We start from the raw sequence: 26,747 nt of genomic DNA on the forward strand, positions 1-26,747 counted from the left end.
CACAAAGTGAATTATTCTTGGCTCTGAAGAAAATGCACCAAGGTAAATTTTTGAATTTCTCTGCAAATTTCGCGCCAAATTTTACAAAATTTAATATTTAGGCATAATTTGAGTCGTAGAATCGAAATATGGAAAAACATTGGCATGTCATTTCAGAAAAATCGCAATTTTGTGTTAAAATACTTATATTAGAAAAATGATGTATATAAATCTAATATACAGTGTCTCACAAAAGTGATGGGACACTTGTGCTTTACAAAAGGAAACTGTAATAAAATTAATTAAAAAACATGTAAACATTTTCTGTGGGTGTGTTTCAATTCTTAAATTTAGTAACAATTATTACATAGCATACATTTTCTCAAAATATTAAAATATTAATTTAATAAAAATACAATTGTTTAGAACGGAGCAAAAAATGGCTCGCATAAGTGAAAGGACACCATTAGATACTACTAACATAATACAATAAAAATATTTTTGGGGTTTTTTATTTTTACTTAAAAGCAATTGGCAATAATTTATAAAATTGTCTGCAGTATTTCTCTCCAGTTTGTTTCGGAATTTTTGTGTTTTTTAGCTCTGTGCGGCCGTGAATACTAAACGAAAAGAAACTTTGCCTGAAATTCGAAAATTAGTTATTAATTTGCATATTGAACCTGGAAAATCTATTAGAGAAACTGCTCAAACAGTTAACATGAGTCATTCAACAGGTTTCAATATCATTAAGCGATGTAAAAAGAATCATATGATTCAGGATAAAAGAAAACCTGGCCGACCATCAAAGCTATCCAATGGAATAAAACGAATTATTGTTCAAAATATTTAAAAAAAATCGAAGAATGAGTGCTCCTAAAGTTGCTGCTGATTTACAAGCATTATATGGAGTAATTGTTAATCCTGAGACTATTAGAAGAGTAATTAGATCTGCTGGATATCACGGTAGAGCAGCCGGGAAAAAATAAGTGAAAAGAATAGAAAAATCAGACTGGCTTTCGCAAAATCCAACATAAATAAGAACTCTGATCACTGGAATGAAGTTATATTTGCTGATGAGAGTAAATTAAATATATTAGGTTCTGACGGTAGAATCTTGGTGTAGAGAAAACCCAGGCAAGAATTTCGCAAACAGAACTTGGTGCCAACAGTAAAACATGGTGGAGGAGGAGTTATGGTATGGGGGTGTATGTCGTCCGCTGGAGTTAATAATCTTGTTTTTATTGACAGTATAATGGATCAGTACAAGTATATTGACATTTTAAATCAAAATTTGAAATCTTCAGCACAAAAATTGATCCTTCATAACGATTTTAAATTCTACCAGGAAAATGACCCCAAGCACACTGCTTTGAACGTTAGACTCTGGCTGCTGTATAACTGTCCTGAAATAATAAAAACACCACCACAATCTCCAGACTTAAATCCCATAGAGAATATTTGGCAAGAATTGGAATAAAGAACTCGCAAACACACCATTTCTTCAAACCAACAATCAAAATCATTGCTTCAAGAAGAATGGGGTAAAATCACTCCAGAAATCACAAAAAAATTAGTCGAATCCATCCCAAGAAGATTAAATCACGTTTTAAAAGTAAAAGGAAATACAACAAAATATTAAAACATTTTAAGAAGTAAAATTTTTGGATAAATATTTGATGGAAAAGTAAGTGTCCCATCACTTATGTGAGCCATTTTTTGCTCCGTTCTAAACAATTGTATTTTTAGTAAATTACTATTTTAATATTTTGAGAAAGTGTATGTTATGTAATAATTGTTACTAAATTTAAGTATGAAACACGCCCACAAAATTTTTTACATGTTTTTCTAATTTTTTTTACTACAGTTTCCTTTCGTAAAGCACAAGTGTCCCATCACTTTTGTGAGACACTGTATTTCCTAAGTCACATGAAATATATTTCCTAAGACATGAAAAACTGAACTTCAATTTCGTTAATCCGCCCAGTAGAACGATCAAACTGTCCAGTAGAGATATGAAACTGTCCATTTTTTTGTGAGGTGTACATATATGTGAATATGTACACACACATAACATTTGTGCTTACATATATACATGCATACATGAACAATTACATCCATACATTTCTGGATCCAGTCTTCCCCCCCCCCCTTGATAACAGAACAGTGCCCAAAAAACTGCTAGTATGTTAAATAACTTTCAGACTAACCATTTGTTTCAATAGTGTCTGAGTGACCATCCTTATAAACTCTCTGACAGTTATAAGAGGCATTTATAAACTCAACAATTATAATAATAACAATAATAATAATCTTTGAAAATTTCTTTCAAGCTGTTATATGAAAAACTTAAATTAAAGCAGATGTCTTCAAACCTAAATATATTTCTATCCTGTTTTAAAAAAAGGAAAAGCTAAAAATTACTTTCCGATGGAAAATATAGCAGATGAGACAAAAAAATCTGCCAACCTAAAACCCATGCAGCCTGTCAGATGTGAAAGGAGAAATCTGTATGACTTTGGTGATTTCAAGTGATTTGTACAATATTAGCAAAAAGTTTCTTTACTCAGTATTGAAATAAGTTATAATATTATTGTTAACCACTTATATAGCTGTCACCAAATAAATATTTTACCAGAAGTAGCTAAATTTGTACATATAACTGAAGATTAATTCTCTGTTATTTTAATTGTGCAAGACTGCAGCATTTGAAATTTGGCTCATCTTTTCTTAACAAGGCAGCTGACAATATGCGTGCAAGCATGCCAGAGATAGCAATCTTACACTGTAAATTGTATCAAGCATTGTGACTCAATATCATATACCAACCTTAAAATATGAAAAACAAAGAGTCCTCTCACAAAACCCAAGACTTTCCAGAAGGTTTTCATACTGAGATGCAATGAAATTTCAAAAGAACTTCAGATTGACTTAAATTTATTTTATAATGCATGATTAAGATTACTGAGTTATTAAATATACAATCCTGATGTAAAATATATTAGCATTTAATTAAATATTCTAAATGGCTAATTTCATTTTGTTAATTGTCTTATACTTTTATACTAAGAAAATCCTGAGTAGAGAAAGAAAGCTTTAATTTATTATAATACCCTTTAAATAGAACAGAAATAAATTTAATAAATCATATACACATGTAATAATTGGTACTAGGGTATTAGTGCAACCACCCTCTTAAAAGGTGCCAAATGTTTAGAATGAGCTAAATTCTGGGAACCTTGTGTATAATAATTCTTTAGGCAACTATGCTCATAACATTTCTTCAGTACAAGAATGTGACCATTTTTGGTATATTCTTTTTGCATTCTGTTGTTTCTGTTGTTATTCTGTTGTCCTGTTCTTTTTGCATTTGTTGCATTCTGAGTTCAATTAATTGTTTTTATAGATAATTCATGATATTTGTTACTTTAATCTTGATTATAAAACATGTGTTTATGGAATTTGCTACCAAGAGAAGAAACTACAGCAACATTTCTGTGGGAATACAGTACTTGGCTGCAAAATTGCTAAAGGAAACAATTTGAGTATATTTGCATTACATCTTTTGTTAAAGCAATCACACTACATTTCCACCAAAACACACACACACACACAAAAAAAAAAAAAAAAAAAAAAGCTTTTTATGTAGATTTATTTATTGATTTTCAGGACAAATGTCTAATTAGAATGTAAAGCATACATTTATTAGTATTTATGCATGTATTAAGAGAATTATTGCAAATGAACCGAGTGCTGACTTCTGTCATCCTTCTTTTTTTCATCTATTAAAAATTGTGAAAGTGCTTGCGTTAATATGTAAGTAAATAAATTCATGTGTGGATAAACTTTAAAATGTACACTATGCTGATGTAAAACAAAATTAAATGCAGATAGTATTTTATTAAACATTGCTTCAATCTTCTAAAGACGTTCTATAAATGACTACAGTAGAAGATAATTCAGATCAAATACAATTTTACTACTAGTCCAAAGGACCTGCACACTACAGTGGATACATGTGCTGGTATCCACTGTAGTGTGCAGGTCCTTTGGACTAATTTTACTACAGTCCAAAAGACCTGCACACTACAGTGGATACCAGCACACGTTGATATTTATGGAAATGAGCAGGTTGATGGCCTTGTTAAAGATGCTCAAAATAGTTCTTAACTTTCCAACAGCTTAACCCTTACTGATACTGATGCAATAGCCAGCCGAAGACTTATCACCCAATCAATCAAGAAGCCATTCCTGCCCTAAATTGTAACCGTGTCATTTCCACTACCATAGCCAGACTGAGGAGAAAACACTTTAAAGGAATGAAGATCTAATCTTCAAAAATTATTGATGTTGCTGTGGCTGTTCTGGATATTTTCGATCCTATTTAACTCCTCTGCACTGACTTCTGGGACAAGACAACAACATCTAAAATCCATAGAATTCTAAAGTCTGCAAGATCTCAAGTCCCAGGCTGTGCAGAATTTTAATCCTCTACTGTGTTTACAAGTATGAAATAAAAATATACAAAAATTCCCATAAATAAAAGACAGAAAACACTAACCTTCATTTTCCCCTTGACTAATGGATTACGATAATTAAGATCAGGTTGTTCAGGTAAGAATTGATGATAATAAAACTGTTTCCTTTCATTATTCCATGCCCAGGCAGATCCTCCAAATACACTAAGCTACAAACAGAGAGAAACATTCATATGCAGCACATAATATATCATTCATTTATTATATGCATAAAATACATATATACTATAGTAGTTAATTTATTACATGCATAAAAATGCATAATAAATTACAAAAGTGAATTACCACAAAAAAGTTCGTAGATTCTATACAAAATATTCCAGTACGCCTAACATGTAGTAATACTTTTATTAACGCAATTCAAACAGATGCTGCTTGCTTCTAAATTTGTTTTATATAAATGAGATTACATATTTGAAATTCAACTTGGTAACAAATAACATTTCAGTTTAATAAAAGTTATCACAAAAGCTATAATGAATTAATGAAAAGAAATAAAATATAATAACATTTCTACATACACAAAATATAATTCTAAACTCAAAATAATAACAAGTCCATTTTTACCCAGTTATTTGGAGGTGAAATTTCATCTTTTCCAAGTCCTGGCTTTGGATCACTCCATACATAAAAATCACTGTAAGGTTGTACTTTTGCAACACTTTTTGTGAACCATGGATGTTGATTGCTAGTGTGATTAGCCACGAAATCCACAATAATATTCAAATCTAATGTGGAAAAAAATATTTTAAAGTAATAAACAAGAAATTATTAATGTGATTTCTTTTGTTTAATATAAAGGAAAAATTGTTATCAAAATCCAGGATATTTATCAATTATTCACAGAGGAACTTATTTTCAGATGCTTAGAAGCAAAAAATGTCATTTGCTAAATATGATGCTCGTAATATTTTTGTCAGAGGTCAATTTTTGGATCTATAAAACTATTTATGACTGATACTGAAGAGCTCAAATCCACATTTTTCTAAAGAAAAGGATTCAGTTTTTATGTTTAACAGATCTGATCATTCTAGTGGAAGAAAGCTAGTCTCCTTCAATGATCAAACATGGGTAATCTTTTCACGGTTTGATTTTTCCTATTTTATGAAAACACTGCACTCTTGTGAATCCTTTTATAAGTATAAAATACAAAAGCAGTTATTATTAATTCACATAAGAATGGATTTGAGCATTTCCAAATCTTTGGAAGAAAGCTTATGTAATTATACAGAGCATCTTTTTAAACAAAAAAGCAAAATTAATAAAGGTAATAAAGGTATAATAAATACACTAGCTAAAAAAATAACTATAACAAAGTGTTTTATATTCAGGTTTAGTTCAGTATATATTGTTTGGATCTGTCTGGGGATGCAAGCCAGGATCCCTGCGCTGGGCAGTAACTTCAAGTGTGGCACTGAATCATGTTTGGAATAGGGTCTAATTTTACTTCAACATCAGTCTAATTTTGTTACAACATTAGCAGTTTCCTTTTTAAAAATCCCTTTTAAGAGAAGCATTACAAAAAAATTATACATGATTAAGACTATAAATATAAAACCTGAACGAGTGTAACAGACAAATTCCAGACATCACTGACAAGGTCAGAGCTTTGATGTGCTTCATTTCCATAGCAAATCCTCTTGTCAAATGGAGAAGCATTGTAACTATTTACTAAAACGATACCCAATAAAAGTTAACCTTGGACCAGCAAAATAATTCAAATTAAAGTACACAAAGCTTATGCAACAGACTGTCAACAAGAACTGTGCGTCCACGAAATGAAACAAGACATTTAGATTTTTTGTAGCCTGTTGACATCTTAGGCTTGCCTTTGACTTTAGTTGGAATGACAATGTGCATTTTGGCTTTTTAGAACTACACCAAATATTATCGCCCTGTGTTATATTTAAAGAAATTAAATAATGAAGAGTCTGCTTAAATGCATGCATGTTTCTCACATTGTGATAAAACAACAGCACCTAGAGCCATCCAATTTTGAATAACATAATCCTCCACTGAATATGGAAGCCTGATTTGGAATTAAGAATTTTTTTTATTGTCAATTTCATATTTTATAATACTTTAATGAATTTTTGATTAACAAACTCAATGATTCCAAAGCAAGCAATGGCAAAACTGTACGAAAAAAACATTTTTATCTCCAGCATGCGAGTCTATGTTTCAGAAATTCTAAAGATATGCTCATTTAAAAAGCAATTTGTAATAATACTGTTGAATTGAATTTTATGGTTTAAGTGCAAAGAACATGATATTTAATAAATAACAAACAAAACATTAAAAAAAACCCTTTGGGCGTAATGTAAAATCTGAAACCTTTCAGATTTTTTTGTTCTATTTTTATTATTTTATTTATTTATTTATTTTTAAATATGCCTGCCTGCTTTCAATAGTCCACACTATATGTAGCGAGATGCAACCACTTAATTAGCATGTGTGCCCACGGATGCAGTCCTAGGACTGTCAAGAGCAATTACATCAGTTTTTAATTATTCTTATTAAGGCAAGTCATAATGTATTTCATTTAAAGTAAACAAAATCATGAGCAAAAAACTCCAAGAAGTGAAATATATAAAAAGAACCAAAGAGGGAAAACAAATTGCAGCTAAGAAAAAAAATGGTTTCACGACAGAAGGGAACTATTCACAAATTGCCCTGTCATAATTTCCGATGATGCTGCCATTCTAGAGGAAATTAACGTTTCTTGCAATTTGCATGACCAAGATGAAGAATCTTCATCTATCATCTACAAACCCAAACAGTCAGAGCTTGAGAGAACAACCTTTCATCCACTTCAAATGAACAGCTGGAGGACGTGAAGCCAGGATATAAAGAATCACCTAATTTAGGTAGGGATGGGCTACAGGAAGATGCAGACTTAAAAACTTTTGATTTGCTGGACCCAGGCAGATGGCCAGTCATATAAAAAAATTTAAAGATTAGCAACAATTCTTTTAAGCAGCCAAACTGTATTATTAGCAGAAAAACATCCAGAAAATGTAGACCTTAGGCTCACTAAAAATGATGGCCGCCATTTTTCATCTTTAATATGGCAATGAACATTGACAAATAATTAAAAGATTAAAAGATCTTGGATTATATATTCTAAAATCAAAAAGGCAATTTTTTGTACATCTTGCAAGTGTTGGTAGTCAAATTAAATTAATTTAAACTAATTAATCCATTAAAACCTTATTCCAAATTTTGGGTACACATTCATTACATTCTTTAATTAGGGGTATTAGTAATTCATTTATTCCACTGGTTTTATCAGAGTACAGATATCAGATTATCAGCTTGTAGTAATTGCAGTTCAGTAGGAAAGACAATGTGTTGTTTCAATTTAAAAATACTAATTACTGATTAACCTATTTGAAATTTATATAGTACCTTATGCAGCAAAATTTTGCCTTTCTAATGAGTCTATATCTGTTAACTTAGTTAACTGTATCAAGAATTAGAAAAGAAAAATGTATATATTTTCATCAGGAATGCCTGATATCGTGGAGCTCAAAAAATGATCACTTTTAATGCCTTTTAGCTCAAAGTGACCTACTCACATCCTGTTTCAAAGGGGTTGGCCTTGAAGTTTATTCAGACAGCAGTTGAACTGATTGTGTGAAAAAAACAAGTTTCTTTCTTTTTTTTTTTTTAATTATTATTATTATTATTTTGTTTTGGGTGTAGAATTCGGAATTTTTCCTTGCTTTGGGGGATTTTGTTGAAATGTGGTGGCTGCTCGCTTTAAAACGGAATTTAAACTTCTGCATGCTTGCAGAAGGGAATTTTGTTCATGAAATCAATCTGTGCCGCTCTTAGTGAGGGCTGGTAAATTAATGCCAGTGCACATGAGGAGGAAAAAAATGATGTAATGAGAAACCACCATAAAAAAAGAAGAAATTCATCCTTAAAAGAGATGATTTTTTTTCCTCCTAGAGGAATAGGCTTCTCTTTCTAGATATTTTCTAAATGGGAGTCTGCCAATAGATCTGTCTCTGGCACCAAGCCACTCTATTCTATCTTCACTCGACTTATGACTGTGGAGTTTCTATCCCATTGGGTGTCTGCACTTTTTTTTAATGTCCGAGAGAATCTCAGATATAAAAGAAATTGATTTATGTTCAAGAGGTGTTTCTTCATATTTAATTTACTTAACACTTTGGTTTTTACACCAACACTGTATAGTCCAGTTACTTCTGAAAGTTATTTGTCTGAAGAATGCCATTCAATGCCCTGGAGCTCCTGAACCACTCACCACCTCAGTCACTTCCTTTGAGTCTATCAACTTGGGTATCTCTGGTTTCTTAGAGACAATTAGACGAGACGTTTCTTTCTTTTCATTACTAGTTAAAAAAGTTTAGGCAGTTTGGTTGGTGACTCAAATTCTGGCAAAAGCGCTGGCTGCATGGTCATTATCATGGTTTACCCCATGCATATGAGCTAGTTTCCCTTAAAAAGGCCCTCCATGGAGCATCCCCATTTTGTTTTGTAGTGCCTAATGAAAGGAGTACATAATAAAGAAGCTTTTTCTTTATCTATTATTAATATTCTTACTCAATACATAAAGTGGTTCATTAAAAGATTTATATATTACGTAGAAGTTATTTTTTATTAATTTTGTAAATCCTGAGTTATAATACACAATAATAATTGTGTTTAATATTTTGTAAATCATGCTGATCAATGAAGATTTTATTCATAATAAACATGTTAATGTTTAATAAATTTATCAGAAACATTTTTTTAAATATTTAATTAAAAAAAGAGGGTTTTATAATGTAGCTGCATCATTTTGTTACTTACACTCAGATACATTTTTTTAGAACACGGAAATTGCTTTGAACTAGTTAACAACATAGTTCTGAAGTAATTTGGATATGTTTTAGTGTTGTAACCATTTCATGTAAATTTAATTTTTCTTATTATTTACACCACTGTGCATATTACTTACACTTTCATGGCAATGCATTTTCAGTATGTCAGATGATCTATAATTGTAATTAACTTCTCATCTGACTATCTTTATTATCACCTGACTGCTAATTGATTCTACTTAATATAGATATTCCTATCTTTTTCACAATTTCAAGAGACAAATTTCAGCATAACAGGACTTCAGAAATATATTCGGTCTACCGGAAAGTTCTGTCCGTTTTTGGAATAAAACAAAATGCAAATTCTTCTTACCGGCAATAAATTTTATTAAATAATATAATTGCCATTGTTATTAATGACTTCTTGCCAGGGTGAGGGCAATTTGTACATCCCATTTTTGAAAAATGTTTATTTTTTGATACGAAAAATTGAACCAGTACTTGTTCGATATCTTCTTCATTTTTGAATTTTTTGCCCTTCAAAAAATTTTATAAGGACAAAAACAAGTAATAGTCTGAGAGTGCTAAGTTTGGGAAATATGGTGGATGTGACGGAATTTCCAAGACTATTTCTGCCATTTTTTGACAAGTCCCCAAATCAACATGTGGCCTGCCATTATCATGATGCAGTATAATGTCCTTCCATTTGAACACTGGCAGCCTCTTTTCTTGGACTGATGCTGTCTTTAAATTATCCAGTTGTTGGCAATACTTCTCCAAATTGAGCTTTTCATTCGGTTTCAAAAGCTCATAATGTATTGGTCCTCGAATGTCTCACCATATACACAACATTCTCTTATTCAAATTTGGTTTAGAGCTGGAAGGGCTAGGTTTTCCGGGTTCACAACATGCCCTTTTCCTTACGATGTTTTTGTAGTTAATTCACTTTTCATCCCCAGTTATCATCCTGTTCAAGAAGGGCTCAATTTTGTTCTGAGCAAGCAGAGAAGTGAATATGACAACTCGATCATCCAAATTCTTCCCACTTAATTCATGTGGCACCCATCTTGAATATTTTCACACCAATAATATCGGGTAGAGTTTAAGTTACACCTTGTATTATTGCGAAGTTGTTTCGTTTTTCGCCAAGTTGTTGTATCATTTATGGTAACCTGAGTAGTTGAATGTTATGGAAACCCTATTATGATGTAATCGTTTGCATTATTCTGAGAAATTTTGAATCATGGGATGTTTTGCAAAGGCTTTTGTGGTGTGTGTTGCTTAGGAAGTACATTGCTTGTTTCATTGTTTAGACGGTACAATGACTGAATGTAGTAGAATTAATTTGAAGTTTCTGTACAATTTGGAACAAAAGGGGAAAAGTGCATTAATTGAGTTAATTAATTGTGTAAATGAAGGCTTACTTAGTAGCTATAGTCCGGAGCTACGTAGTATATTTTTGACTCTTATTTTTGTGAATTTCTGTGGTGACACGGATATACGGATTGTAGTTCAGATAATTTTAGGAAGTTTTTGGATGCTGTTAAGGAATTTTGTGTGCCAGACTGAAGACGAATGAATTTCTAAATAAGATAAGGAGATTTTTGCTTTATGTAGTGCTAAAATACATAACAGGTTTTTCCTTTTTTGTGTTATCTTATTGTTTGATTTAAAATGTAGCTTACTGAGATTATGCATTTTTTGTTTGCCTCTACTGTAGAACTGGGTGCTCCTTTGACTTTTTAAGTGAGAATGTATCGATGTGTACATGGACATGTCAAGGGAGTGCGTAAAGCATAGTTTGTGCAATTCAGGGATTTTTTAAGTGAAAATAGGTCGATGTGTACATGGATAAAGTCAAAGGAGTGCACCATGTCATTTTTGTGAAATTCGAGGATTTTTTTTAAAGTGAAAATAGGTCAATGTGTACATGGATACCGAGTTTGTGCAATTCTTTGACTTATTATTTTGACTTGCGTAGTTGCAAATTTTTCGCCAAAAATCACCGCTACACAGGCCAAAATAACAAGTCAAAGCACTGCACAAACTCGGTATCCATGTACCGCCAAAAATCGCCAAGGGGTACCCTATAATATACTTTTACCATAAGATCTTCCGAATATGGCCCGAAATAGTTTGATGAACTCGATTAAGATTTTCTGCGATCTCCGATGTAGTCAGAAAAGCTACTTGCTTCAACATAATCTTAATAATATCATCATCGATCAAAGATGGTAGCCCAGAACATGGCTTATCAAAAAGGTTGAAATCAATTGCTTCAATTTTTTCGAACCATCTTCTGCATGTATTATCAGAAAGTGTACCTTCACCAAGCACTTTCAATAAATTTCTACATGCTTCTGTAGCATTTCTTCCTTGTTGAAACGCATATAAAATAGGCTGATCTTTGGAATATGGTAACTGGTAGTTTGGCGACATTTTGGAGGTGATAAAGGTTACTACCTAAGACTTTTGTAATATTGTGAGAAGCACTCAGTTCCGATTACGCATTATTTTGTGTGAGGGAAATGAGAGATCATAAGATATGTCATGTGACATTAATGGACGAATTACAGTTGTTTAATCGGAAAAGGGGGGAAATCTGGAAATTCCGTATTTAGCTATATTCTGTGTTGTGTGAAATGTGACATTAATGGACGAATTGCAGTTCTTTAATCGGAAAAGGGGGTTAATTTGGAAAAGCTTCATTGTGTGTTGTGTGAAATAGTGTTGATTAATTTTTGGATTGCATGGCGCTATGTAAAGTGAATTCTAAATTTTTAATGCGTTTATCTGATAATAATAATAAGTTGAGATTGTGTGAAAGGAAGGATATTACAAGTTTAAATGGCAGTGCAAGAAATATGGTGAAAATGGACATTTTGTGAAAAGGAGTGTAAGGAAGTGTACGTGGTTTGCTGAAAGTAGTTTGTGTATAGGTGAAATTTTATTAATTTCTTATTACTTGGTGAATAGACTTCCAAATGACTATTGGATTTAGGATTTAGAAATTAGCAGTAGTACTGCAGCGACGTAATGAAGATTCTGAAGAAGATTAGGTAAGTTAGTATTTTTAATCATTTAAGATTAGGTAAGTTAGTATTTTCAATCATTTAATTTATTTTTATGCATTGTTCTAAATGTAAGGAGTAAATAAATTAAAATGGTATTATTTGAAAATTGTCATTAGCAATGATTTAGTTTAAAGTAATTAGGATTGTAATCTAATTTTTATTAATTTAATGTATGTGCTTATTTATATTTTAAGTAGTGTTTTTTAATTTAATTATATTTTAATTTAATGATCGTGATTTTGTGAGTTATATGTTTCTAGTATTTTGGAATATGTTTGAGTAGTATACGTTGAGTATTTTCATGCATTTTCGTGAAATTTTTCTAATTTATGAGAAAAAAGCAGTGTACATGGATATAGTGAAGAGTGTGCGCAATGCCATTTTTGTGCAATTCTGGGATGTTTTTTTAAGTAAAAATAAGTCGACGTGTACATGGTTTATGTGTATGTGTTATTGTGAAAAACGTGCAAGGAGTTTGCGATTGTGCACTTTTTCCCAATTTTGCAGTGAATATTTGTCATGGTTAAGCAGTTTTGTTAGATAAAATTTCTAGTATATCTAGTATAAGTGTAATTTGGCTAGTAGATTGTTGGAAAAAGTGTTCAGTAAATAAAAAGAAAAGAAACATGTCTTTACTTTGTGAAGACAAAATGGCGGCGGGGAAAAAAAAATAGAGGGTTGCTGTAGCAGAGTTGGTCACCAAATTTTCGCCAAAAAATTGCCAAGTTACCATAATTTAAAGATCAACCATAAAATACAGTGATGTAAATGAACTTTATAAGTAACCATAGGTACACTGTTGCTTCCCACTTAAAGACTAACGTGAATCAACTTTGTTTTAGTTAATTTTCTTCTTCAGTATGTATACATTAAGGGATAAAAATAGAGAGCCAAACATGCGCCAAATAAACATGTGCTTACGTATCGAAAATTGTTATCATAGAAACAGACAAAACTTTTCGGTAGACCAAATATTTTATCAACAAGCAAAAAAGGCACGAAAACCAGATTATATTACATCTGTTCCAAACTGAATAATAGTTAATGCTTATTAACTACTGTATTACTGATCGGGGATCAAATCCTGGAGGGATATATATATAGTATAGCAAGAAGTATATAGTGTCGGTGTGCCATGGAGGCAATTAAAATACTGGCAAAAGCTCGCAAAAAGGGTGAAGGACCCTCAAATCCATCACCTAATGCCTATATCAAAATTGAAACAGAACATCCTTATCTCACAGAGGTAAAAATTTGTTGGCCGCCAGCCAACATTTTTGGTTATGAGACAGGTATATGACCAATAAATAATGGCCACTCCTGACGAATGCATTAACAGATTTGCTCATTTTCAATAAAACAATATCTGTTCCAAATTATAAACATGAAAAATTTTTTAAATTATCTAAGGAATTTCGGTTGATCTTTATAATAAATAAAGGAATTACAAGGATTTTGTTTCCCCGTTGGACAACAATATTTTAATCAACTTTTTACTTATACACACTTAATGCAGGTCAACCTAAAATTAAAAAAAAAATACCTCGTCTCTTTACTTCCTGCATAAGGTCTTCAAAATCGGATAAGTTGCCATATTTAGGATCAACATCAGTGAAAGATGTGATATCATAACCATTGTCTTTCATAGGAGATGGGTAAAAAGGACTCAGCAATAAAGTTTTAACGTTAAGGTATTCTATGTAATTCAGTTTGGAAAGCAAACCTGAAATAATGAAATATTTATCCGATTAGTGTTGAATCAAGAAGATATAAATGAAAGAATCAGGATATTAAAATTCACCTCGGATATCCCCAATGCCGTCATCGTTGCTATCTTTGAAAGAAGGAAGATAAATGTGATATATTACATTTTTCTGCCACCATTCTAAAGACATTATTTGGATTGCATAATTCACTGCAAGAGGAATACCACCCGACAGAATGTCTTCATTCATCCAGCGTCTGTTTACAAATATTGCAGCAGACGCCGTATAAATTAAAAAATTATTCAGTAGTTTTTTCTTTTTCTTTCAACTGAATTTAAAAATTAAAACAGACAAAATTGTTTCTTAAAATAAACTATAATTAAAAAATTGGTGTAATAAATTATGTTATCAAGGATTTTATAAAACTTCTTTAAAAATCTTTGTTATTAGCAATGAAATGACAAAGTTATCCCAACATCGAAACAACTAAACTCGTATTTTATTTCTCTTGTATGAATGTAAACATGCCTTTGAAATTGCTGCATGTGTATCGAGTTCAAATAAGTGCCGATCTGAGAAAAATAATGCTTATTAAAATGAAATTAGTTAGCTTATTGTTATTTAAAAAATAAATTATTTTATATTATAAACTATATTATTTTATATTACTACTCTAAGTACTTATGTATCCTGTTAATAAATCTCATTGAGTACTTTTTTAAAAAGTTATTGCAAACTGCTTACATTCACCATAAAATAACATTTAAATCAAATAATTTAATATTAGTGAAATGCTTCTGAGTGGAAGATACTTACTGATGCGCAAAATATACTTGGAATACGCAGCTGCTAGTGTAAAATTTATTACTATACGAGATTTTCATCTCACTTGTGCTTCGTTAGTTAGAAGAGCAGCAGCTACTGTCCGAAAGCCAGATACAGATGTGAGAGATAACTTGCAGCAAAGAACTGCGTCTGATCATACCGTTAGTAGTAATCGAAATTTTTATGGAATTGAAAGCGACGAAGGTGTAATTATTATCGACGAGAAATCGTCTTCACATAAAGATGGGAGGAGTTTATTGGAACTTAAAAAGCGGGAAGTAAAAGAAGAAGAAAAACTTCATAGCATAGCTTTTGGTCTTGTGCGTCGTGATTCTGAAAATGTGCCTAAGTATCATGGCCAGTATGATTCTGATATTAATCCTGTAATTATAAGCAAAAGACGTAGTACTCCTAGTAAAACAACGCATGATACAATCTTTACTAGCAAAGAAAACGAATCCATCGCTATTGAAAAAAAATCTGCCAGAGTTGAAGGTAGTGAAAGTGAGAAAACTTTTGTTCAGGTACATGAAAATCTTTCAAATGTCGACAAAGTATTTAATTATAATTCAGATAAGCCTTCCAGTTCTTGTGAAATGCTTACCACTTCAGAGCTGCCGATTGCTACTCGAGATTATGCTCATGATCCTGCTGTAAATAAAAAAAACATTTTTGTGAGTGATTTTGAAGACTATGAGCTAAAAAATAATTCTAATAAATGGAATTCTGTAATATCTAACTGTAAAGAAAATGTTGCAGATGAGAGGTATTCTCAAAATAGTGTGAAAAATGAGGTTGCTGATCATTGCATAAATAAAGCTGATATTAAAGATAATGGGAGCTTCATTGATGAGTGTTATTTTCATGATAATATAATAAAGGATGAGAATGTCAGTTGTCATTCAAAGACAGCTACTACAAATGATAGTTTTAGCTTTATAGATGAAGTTTATTTTCAAAACCAACAACTGCAAAGTAATGATTTGCTAGAAGCTGGATCCCATGCAACTGTTGAAAAAGAAGAAAGTATTTTACATCCTGAGAAATTTAATATTAAGTCTAAATTCACAGATATTAAAGGAAATGAAATACAGGATGTAGAAAGGAATGAAAATTCACCTTTTGCTTCCTCTTTTGACAAAACAGATGGAGAATTAAGTGATGCATATCCATATGAAGTTCAGGAAAAAGAAGTAACATTAGATATCCCTAAAAGAGGTGTAAATTTTAAAGGGAAGCAAAATTCTCATCCTTCTTATGAGCCTTCTAAAGCACAAAAGTTAAGTTTTCTTGATGAATTATGTTTTCAAAATTTAGTAGAGGATAAGGATAAACATTTAGATATTGGTTTGAATTCATACCAGCAAAATGATGCTGTATTAAACTCATTACCCCAAAAAAGTCTGAGTTCTATGTCATGTGATGAAACAGCTGCTATCTATCAAAATAAAATATCCAATGAAGGTCTGCAATCAAGAGAAAAAGTGTTACCCTCTACAGAGTCCAAATCAGGTTTTGAAAGCTCTTTAAACCACATTATTTCCAAAACTGAGCAATATGAGTCTGAAAAAAACTCATTACATACACAGGAAATAAATGCACCAAATATTCCTAAAACAGAAACAGGATCTCGAAAAAGATCAATACGTAATGTAAATTTGAGTGATGAATTGAGTGGGGCTTCTGTAAAAGATGATACACAAAATCAAGTTGCTAAACTTGAAACTGCACATGATTATGTAGAAAAATTAAGAAAAGAAAAAAAAGTAATTCATCATGAAATAAAAAAAGGTAGGGCATAGCTTTATTTCTTGTTTTGATACTTTTCAGTTAAAGAGACACCAGTTGGTATCAAACATTTGTTTTGTGTGTTCTAACAATTGCAATTGTTACATTTGGCAAACATTTTCGGCTGATTTTTTTTTTTTTTAATGACAAATGTTTCTGATCATATATCTGTATGTTTTATAATCATTTATAGCCTAATTTATTTTTTGTTTAATAAATAATTTTAAATTATTGCTATTCTTTATATTTAACAATGTATCTGTTTTGTATATGTAACATTAGAATAATGAGTTTGGTAAAAGGATGCTTTTTGTTGAGTTTCATTTGCATTGTGTCTGACAGTTTGTTGTGAGTTCTTGAACATTGCAACTTATTTGCACTAATTTTATTGCTATATAAATTGTATTCTTAGCTCTAAATGTTAAGTTAGTTCATCTTAATTGATATGATGGATAGCACCATGCCAAATTTTTATCTTGCTAACAATCAGCAGAGTGCTGTACGGGGCTCAGAGTCGAATCCCTGATATGGCACAGACGTTAACCCTCCAAGCATTATGGATTTGGCCCTGAAATTTTAAAGTTCCCCAAACTATCATCAGTATTTTTTTCTTGTTTCTAATTCCAAAAATGACCCTCTCATTTTCTTTCAATATCAGAAATTGTAGTCGAACCCGAAATCAGAAAAATTGGGATATGACATAAATTTTCATGTTCAATGAATTGGAAGGATATCTTTATATACAGAATTTTTGTGCGTATCACCCTTGAAGAATTAATGATAATGTCATTTTTATAGAATGGCAGCATTTTTTTCTCCATGGTACATTTTAGTCACAGCAGCACCACAGGTCCGAGACTCAATCCCCAGGTTAGGCATTGTTTGACTCCGCCTTTCATCAATAGCGTGGGGTCTACAACAAACTGACTACTTGTCCAAGGCATATGCTCATGCATGCCGGAGCCCATGGTCAGGAAAACAGATATTGGGCGTGCTGCAGTCCATGGCCTGCTAGAGCCTGTTGTGCCACTGAGTTAAGTTTACTTTTTATATAGCTGAGCAGATATTCCTTATATGTTTACCTTAATTCAAATTTATTAATCCAGTCTTGAATTAATAAATATTTTATATGCTTCCAAAAATTAAATGTAATTAATTTTATAATCCATAAAAAGTAATTCTATGTTTTCTACTAATAAATTATTAACTGAAGATATGCACAGTGGGTACTGCTTAATATGATCATGTCTGTTCTGATGTTATTTGATTGTATAAAGCGGATGAATTTTATATGCGGTGCTGGATCACGTGCAGGATTTCGTTTCAGTTAGGCTGGATATTTTCAGGGGAGGGGGGATATAAAAATAAAAGTTATATAAATAGACTTTTTCAATAAATTTTTATGAATATGAAATATGCACATACCTGAACCTCTCTCTTCTTCTTGCATACAGCCCTGCTGTTCAGATTAATACTCTTTTTCAATATGCTGCTTAATATTGTAAGTTGCATACACTTTTTTTTCATCAAACTTTCATTATTTTTTTTTTTTTTTTTTCCTGCAGATGGCAGAAGCTGTCTGATGCCATCTATTGATGAAACAAGAAAACTAAAACAGAATTTCCTTAAAGGTTGAGGATAAAGATGGATTGGAATTAGGGTTGTTAACTAGAACAGAAGGTTTTTTTTTTTTTTTTTTTTTTTTTTTACCCCGCTAGAAAATGTAATTCACCAATGGAAGATTTTTTTTTTTAAAGTAATTCTTGCTGCAGAAAAATGGAAAGTGTGATTTTCTGACCAACTGTGCTGATAACCAACGATAATGATAACATTACGCAGTAGTGTTCCAGCGGAAGGTGCATTAAGATGTCTAGAAACCAGATTTTGTGAATTTCATTTCTCCTGCATAGAAATTGATGAGCTAATTTCCTTTACTGTGTTTGAATCAAACTCATTTTGTTTTCCAAAATAAATATTACAAGCAACTGAGGGATTGGCCATGGGAAGCCCTTTTAGTCCCATCCTTGCTGATACTTTTACCCTGTTTGATGGTTATAAAGATGATTTAAATAACATTTTTTTCAATAATGAATTCTATTGATCCTTCTATTCAGTTCACTTTTGAACTTGAGGCATCCAATTCTCTTCCATTCTTTGACATTTTAGTTACATGTAACATATTCAACCTCAGTACTACTACTGTTTACCGTAAACCTTTATTGGTTTGCCTTCCACCACACTTCAAATCATGTCATTCGACTAAACAGAAATTAGCTTCATTTCATTTAGTTTTTTTTTTTAATGCATTTCAAGTTTGCTCCTCCAAACTGGCTCTTGATCAAGAAATAGGTAAATTACTTTAAAGTAGTTGTTTTTTGAGAGGGGTTTTTCACCCAACATTACTAACCAAGTACTTAAAAAATTCTCATCTTAATACATCAAAAGACATCCCTCATCTTAGGAAATTACAAGAATTTTGTTGCTATTCCTTCCTTTCCATCGATTAGCTATAAAATTGCGTGTATTCTACAGAAGTTTAACTTTCAGATCATTTTTCTTCTATCAATAAAATTCCCAGTTCCATACTTAAGGTCCCCCATTCTGGATATGAATTCCTGGGGTATTTACAAGATTTCTTGCCAGTGTAGTTTAATTTACATTGGGCAAACTAATTTTGCATTAAGGAACATGAGATGTATGCTGAGAAAAAGGAAACACAGAAATCTTCTGTTGCCCAGCAGGGTTAGTTAGAAAATCAAACTTTCCATTTTTCTGCAGGAAAAATTATTCAAAAAATATCTTTCATTAGTTTTTCTAGAGGTATTTCACATTAAAAAAAAATTTTTTTTTTCTGTTTTAGTTAACAACCCTACTTCCAATCTATCTTTACTCTCAGCGTTTAAGGAAATTATGTTTTTATTTTCTTGTTTCATCAATAGATAGTACCAGTAGCTCAATATCACACTTCTATTATATCGAAATATTAAAAAAAAAAAAAAAAAAAAACTTCTTATATATCATCGATTGGTAACAGCCTGTATTTTATTACAACTGGGTTTTTAACAAAACTGAAAACAGTAAGGCCTTAAAGAAATTTTCTTTATTATAATATAAATTATAAAAATAGATTTTTTTTATTTCTTGAGCTGAATTTGCTTTTATTAATTTGATTGTTTTGTTTTTAGGTAAGCTTCCTGTTCCTGATGAAGATTTACGAGATAGTAAAGGTTTTAGAATTTTAAAACATCAAGTCCCTAACTTATTGAATTTTACTCGAGATGAAATCTTAGAAATGCTAACTCAAAGAGTTCTGTATTCTGATGGTAAATTTCATTGTTTACTTTCTCTCTCATTCTTATTTTCTTTGTCATTTGTGATTTATTCTTATATATATATATTTCTTATATATGTATTTTGGTTTTTTATAGATAATGTCATTGTTCTCAATAAGCCATACAATTTAGTGATTCATGGTAAGAATTCAGCTTATATCTTTTTCATTTTTTTTAATGTATGCTTGTGTATTTAATTACCAAATTGCATTATAAATTTTACTGTTCTTTCTGATTATTCCACCCCCACCAAAAAGTCACAAACTCGTTGACAACTTTAGATAGCATTCACAAACTCATTATTGAATATGAAGAAAACATTTGTTTGGGTATCTTTATGGCTATTCCAATGATTCATTATTTAAAAAAATAAACTCTTACCTTTTCTGTAAAATACTTCTCTAATTTGTTATGCTATTGTTCTGTCCTTGTACATAGCAATTTGTTTTCAGTAAAAAGAACATTAGACACTTCTGAAAACTCAGTATTGCATACAACAGCAGTATTACTCGCTGGCCATACTCACGATCACCCAAGAATAATTGAAACTTCGACATGCATTCCAACATTTCTCTCCAGTTGTGCATTCTAACATAATGAAAATAAAAGAGGTCAAACTCTACAGTCCCATTATGATTCATTAAGACAAAAACTAATGTACTCGATATAAAAAGAAATGCTAATTAGAAAAATGAACTGTTGTATTTCAAAACTGCAAATCCATGTGTACTCAAACACATGTTGCTATATGGATACCTTAGCTGCCTCATAAATACTTTTTACTGATATTGTGGCATGCCACATGAACACTTTTTGGTAATATGCTGTGTTAACCTGACCAGTATTTTTCATGGCTTTTCATTGGGGAGTTGTGGATAATCAGAATATGTGAATTTTTTATTTATTTTGTTTATCACAGCAATGTTATACTTTGTTCCAGAATCTGAAACTGCTAAGGATGCTTGCTTGTCATCATATTTGGATGATTTGGCTCAAGAATTAGATAAGAAAAACCCTCATCCTAAACTTTATACTGTTCATAGGCTAGATAAAGAAACCACTGGATGTTTGTTACTTGCAAGGTATATTAAAAAGTACTTCATGTAGAATTAATATGCTTTGTTCTTGTATGCCAAATAGTAAAACTATGTTAACGGTTCTTTCAATATTTATTTGCAAACTAAAATTTACTTAATATAGTAATACATCAGAGTATAAAAATTTAAGAGTGCTTACTACTAAAACATCATAATATATATATATAGCATTATTTGAGTAGTTTAGTGTGCTTTATTTAGTTAAAAAGAAATACTATCTGGTTTTTGAAAAATCTGAAGCATAATGTATTTGCAGTTTAAAAACAAATTTAAAATTCTCCTGTGAAAATTTACACATCAGTTTTCTTACTTATTTAAGAAAAACAGATGTTACATTTTGTCAGTAGATGATGTGTGATGTTGAGCATTACACTGGATTTCTGATATCAGAATTCAGAACTGCTAGCTCTAGCTTGATTTTGTGCACAGACGGGCAGAACTTTGGCAATTTCATAATGATATCCAAATTATAACATTAACTACAATCATATTAAGTGGCATCTCTGCAGTATCTTTTTAAGATATCTACAAAATTCTAATGGTTTTCCATATGGTTTTAGGTATTAGAATGTAATAATTATAAATCATAATGTGATTAAATTTTAAAGAGTGATGAATAAAAATAAAATTTACATGAGCTTACAAGATGCAAAACAAGTATTCAATAATATACAATAAATGCAAACAAATATGCTTGAAAAATTAGCAAACATTATATTAACTTTGTGTATTTTAAGGGTCTTTAAGTGATGAATTTTGGACTATAAAAAAGTTCTTAGAGTCTTATTGATAATTTTTTTTATGTTATATCCATTTCCCAGTTTAAAATGTGACAAGTGTCCTTTTTAAAATATTTTCAACTCTCAGTTTTAGTTGTTAAAATTCTTCATTGCAAATGCCTTCTTATTTTAACTTGCCTTCATCCTTCCCAGGGCACAGAGTGCCTTCATCCTTCCCAGCGCTATATTGGGTCTCTCTTTGTCCAGCTTCAAAATATTAGGTTCATTTCAATTTTTATTTAGTAATTCTTAAGAATAAAATCATTTGCACTCTTGAAATGCATATAATTTTTCTCATATTCATATTTAAGTATCAGGCACTTACAGGAAATATATCAAGATTACTGCAGATTTACTATTTTAAATTAAGTATCAATAAGTGCTGTCAAATACGTGCAAGTAATGTTATGCATTATATGTGAGACAAAATATTAAATAACAGTATTCAGCACAATATTGAAGTAGTATTCAAAAGTAGAAAAATTCGTATCCTCTGTTGTCCAAAATTAGAACATTCCTATAAATTTTTTTGAAATCCAGATTCGCCCAAAGCAAAGAACTGGTTATCATTAATTTTATGTTTTTATCAGGTAGAAATCATTTATTTAGTTGTTTCCTTTAAAAATGGTCATTTAGTATTGTTTAATACACATAATCGTTAAGTATTTCTGATAATGCATTTGTTATTCTAGAAATGAAATTACAGCACAATATTTGAAATCATTATTTGCTCAACGTAAAATTTCAAAAACATATTGGATAGTTACTACAAAGGTACCTGAGCCTGAAGAAGGTATGTGGAAAATATATCTTTTCTCTGTCTTTCTTTCAGTTTATATTGGCTTGTTTAGTTGAATACTATAAATGTGTGGGATAGTTATTATTTTTATTTTTATCTATTTCATAGCTTTATAATTTGTTCTGTTAATTATTTTTAACAGTTAATGCATATAATTTATAAATGTTATTTCAAAAATACTTGAATTTATTCTTGGAAAATTTTGAAAGTATTAAATTTGTAAAGAACTTAAAATAGCAGGTGCATTATATGCAGAGGCTTTCATATGCATTATACTCATTATATCTTCACACCATGAATTATCTAAAATATCTGAAAACACTGCTACTAATTTCCTACTGCTGTCCTCTTAGAAGTTTCCTTTAATTTCTCCAGAGACATCAAATAGCATTGGTGTTACCTATTTCAGTGGCAATACTGGTCATATACAGGTATCCATCCTATAATACAGTAGATAGGTACCTAGAAAGCACCATGTTATCTGAAACTGTTTTATATGAGACAAACAATCAATACAAAATAGAGGGTTGCATTCCAAAAACATAAGAATTCTTATTAAAATTATAGATACATTCAGACATAGTGAAAATATTTGTGAAAAAAAAACATAAGTAAACCACAAATTTCTGTTCTCATTTAATTCAAGTTTATTTTGTTAAATTTCTTCTTCATCACTGTTCAACACAATGTGGCAAGAGTATTTTTAGGTTGAACGTGTCACCACTTTCTGAACCCATTTCTTTGTTAGAAACTTTTGTATTTTCTATCCTGTTTAAAAAATCTATTGTTTTAGTCTGCTTGCTGGCCCTTTCAAGTCATTGTAAATTTTATTATATGGAGATAGGCAATTTTCCAGCTTCTTTTGAATTTTCAGCTTCTTTTGGCACAACAGTCTTCAGTCAAGAAAAATGATTCAAGAATTTTCACTAAGTCCTTCCCTAACGTTTTTAGAGTAAAATCACTAACTTCACAGTTTTCATGTCATGTTGGTCATGTCTTCTTCCAACATGCATTGATTAATGTTGATTCTTTTAATTCTATTACCGAAAACAAGTTGATTCTTTTAGTTCTATTACCGAAAACAATGAGATTTTAATGCAAGTTTTAATCGAAAGCTTCTAAACTTTTATTAAATTAATTGATTTTTGAATCAGTTGTGTCTAAAATGCATTGAAATGTTTGTCTTATGTAGTACATTTTAAAGGCATATATAATACCTTGATCTAAAGGTTGGATCAACAAAATAGTGTTTGATGGTAAAAACTGTACTGTGATATTCAGATGGAAAATCCCATGTGTGATCTGGAACATTATCTAGTATATTTAGTAGTAATAGCACCTTGAAGCTCATTTTTTTTAAAAATCGTTTTCAACCTCAGACACAAAGCAGTTGAAAAACCAGTCTTTAAATCTCCTATCACCCAAACTTTTGAGTTTGTTCTTCGGTGTACCGGTAAAGTGTTTTTATTCACAGCTTTTAAACACATGGAGATTAAAAGATCTTTAGCATAGCAAGCCAATTTGAATTTCCAGAGAATTTCAGTATGAGAGAATGTGGAAGTTCAGCCATCATGAATGGCTACTAAGGAATTTACAGAATGGACCCATTTGGTGTGACATGATTGATCACCTACATCTGTTAATAATGAGTGAAGAGGAAATGGAAAATAAGTCAGACAAATAAAGTCCTTAGCAGCGGACATTTCTGTAATTTGTTTTATTTTTGTGTGTATAAATAAATACATTGTTGTTGTGTACTTCACATAATGGCACAGTACATAACTTTTGTAAATGTCTGGAGTAAAAAATTGTGTTATCAAAGTATGTGCATGCATACAGTGTTATGAGAGGGTTTGTGCATATTCGTTAATGTGCTAAAATGAAACTGTATTGGGTGCTGTATGAGGGTTTCTGTAATTTTCTTATTATTTAAGAATGAAATGGGTGTGCAAAACCATGTTATAAGTAGTATACCTGTATTCATGCTTGCAGTTCCCATAAATGATGAAGATGCGTGTAAGATCACCATTATCACTGAAACAGTGTATGAGAACTTGAATTTGAAATCTGAGTAAAATATAGGTGGTCAGGTCATTCACTTTTTTTTCTCCCTACATGTATTTGTGAATTTTTATTTAAACCCTTTTTTTTTTTTTTTTGATAAACATTATTTAATTCCAGGCATCATTGATATTCCGATTGCTGAAGGATTTGTTGAAAAAAAGTCAAGAGTAAGTATTGTATTAAAATTTGTAAAGTTTTAGTTTTCATAAAAATCTCTTTGTAAAGAATAGTTTTCAAAGTTACCAAATGAATGCAATGAGATGGTGACGTAACATGTAAAATACAACTGCCTAAATGTATACAATACAATTTTTCCATGACATTTTTATCATGACCAAATATACATTGTATGATGGAGATTCATGTTTTATTGCTTTACCTAGTCCTTTAATGGACGTATTTTCACTGGTATTATCTATTGAAAAAGTATTTAGTACAATATAGAATAGGTGTATTATTATCCCCTCCCTCCCCCTGTTTATTATCCCCTGTTTTTCTTTTTTACTATTTCTTGAAAAATACATTGGAGTATCAGAATCCCATTCTTTCTTATTATATGCCAAAAAAAGGAAAGTATATAAATACTGTTACAACACGAAGGCATGCAGAAAAAAGGGAGAAAATGCCTTATAATGCATGTAGGAAATTTCATTGTTTGCATCAGTTTTCAAGGAATTCATTAATTCCAATTTTTTATGAATATTTTTTGCACAAAATAAATCTTGTTTAGATTATTTGTTAGTTTGAGAAAACAAATTTTATATAGCCATAAAAGTTTTTGTCAAAATGTTAACAACTGTACTTATTTTTAAATTTCAAATAAATAATTTCAGAAAATCTTCTTAAAAGAAAAATAAGCATGATCTGAAATTTAGTCTCTGTTAATCAAATATTCGATTATCCAAACTGATTACACTCCCAGTTGCCTCATAATTGAGGTTCTACTCTAAGCTTTTTGAGATGCTGTTGAATGCAGTATGAATGTATTAAGAGTAACTTTTGAAGCAATGTTTGACTAAATCTTAACAGCATCATTAACATACTTTTATTTGATTTTACTAGTGTTATATATTGTGGAGGAAATCAGTTTGTAACTTGTGAATGCATCTTGCCGAATAGTGTACAGAAAGTTAACTGAGAATATCTATTTGTGATATTCTATTATATATATATTAAAAAGATGCATATACTGTATGTATATTGAAAGTGCACACACATATGTATATAGTATAGACATCTTTTTAGTATATAGTATGCATCATATATAAACTTAAAGCATCTAAAGTTAAAATTAAATTGTTATCAAAGCAAGGCAATTCCTCAAGAATATTAATAATTGCAACCATGGATAAGTGGTTTAACACTGTATCTAAACATATTAAAGTAAGAATTCATCAGTAGAGTGAACTCGAAAAATAAAAATGCAAAATTATAAAAATAAAAAAAAATTATTTCCTGTTACTGAAACTCTAATTCAGAACTCATTAGGGGAAAGTAAATTAAAGTTTCATAAAAGTTGGTTTAAATGTTTTGAATACATGTTTTATTCTTCTGGTACATTTGAGATCAGAAACCGAAAAAAGATTCAATTAAATTTTCATTATATACATTAAAATTCACTTAAAATCAAAAAATTGAATCTCAAATGTATTCAGAATTTTCCCTACATGCATTTGAAACACTTGGAAAAAAGGATAAAACATTACATTGTGCCAAATTGACTACTCAAAAAAAAAAAAAAAAAAAAGCTTTACATTATGCAAATTGATCACTCAAAAAACAAATTAGTCAAATAACATTATATGTAAATCCAACATTCAAAAGCAATTACAAATTAGACTGCATCCAACATTTTGCATTCCCACATACAAAGTTTAATAGGATAGGTCTTTTTGGTACTTTTCTGTTTCGCCGGCGCAAATCTCGCCAAGCAGACT

General features: G+C 30.7%; 2 protein-coding genes across 4 annotated transcripts in view; one reads left to right on the forward strand and one right to left on the reverse strand.

The window, feature by feature from the left end:
* LOC118199190 (alpha-glucosidase-like) overlaps window positions 1-14,388 on the reverse strand; it is a 49,699-nt gene extending 35,311 nt beyond the window's left edge. The window contains exons 1-4 of one of the 3 annotated variants that reach the window (XM_035370996.2): window positions 14,222-14,387; window positions 13,964-14,143; window positions 5,082-5,242; window positions 4,538-4,663 (exon numbers count right to left, since the gene is read on the reverse strand). In XM_035370996.2, the coding sequence (XP_035226887.1) occupies window positions 4,538-4,663; window positions 5,082-5,242; window positions 13,964-14,143; window positions 14,222-14,375 (621 nt within the window). In that variant the 5' untranslated portion in view covers window positions 14,376-14,387. Of the gene's footprint in view, window positions 1-4,537; window positions 4,664-5,081; window positions 5,243-8,726; window positions 8,876-13,963; window positions 14,144-14,221 lie in introns of those variants that run through there. The other 2 variants (XM_085815713.1, XM_085815719.1) reach the window with 2 other exon arrangements.
* Window positions 14,389-14,627: 239 nt separating this feature from the next.
* Window positions 14,628-26,747, forward strand: part of LOC118199189 (uncharacterized) — a 30,857-nt gene continuing 18,737 nt past the window's right edge. The window contains exons 1-6 of the mRNA XM_035370994.2: window positions 14,628-16,742; window positions 19,925-20,062; window positions 20,168-20,212; window positions 21,012-21,153; window positions 22,640-22,740; window positions 24,928-24,977. Of these exons, the coding sequence (XP_035226885.1) occupies window positions 14,918-16,742; window positions 19,925-20,062; window positions 20,168-20,212; window positions 21,012-21,153; window positions 22,640-22,740; window positions 24,928-24,977 (2,301 nt within the window). The 5' untranslated portion in view covers window positions 14,628-14,917. The remainder of the gene's footprint in view (window positions 16,743-19,924; window positions 20,063-20,167; window positions 20,213-21,011; window positions 21,154-22,639; window positions 22,741-24,927; window positions 24,978-26,747) is intronic.

This window comes from Stegodyphus dumicola, chromosome 1 (genome assembly GCF_044657685.1).
Source record: "Stegodyphus dumicola isolate Sdum_Otavi_A_Nest chromosome 1, ASM4465768v1".
NCBI classification, from domain to species: domain Eukaryota; kingdom Metazoa; phylum Arthropoda; class Arachnida; order Araneae; family Eresidae; genus Stegodyphus; species Stegodyphus dumicola.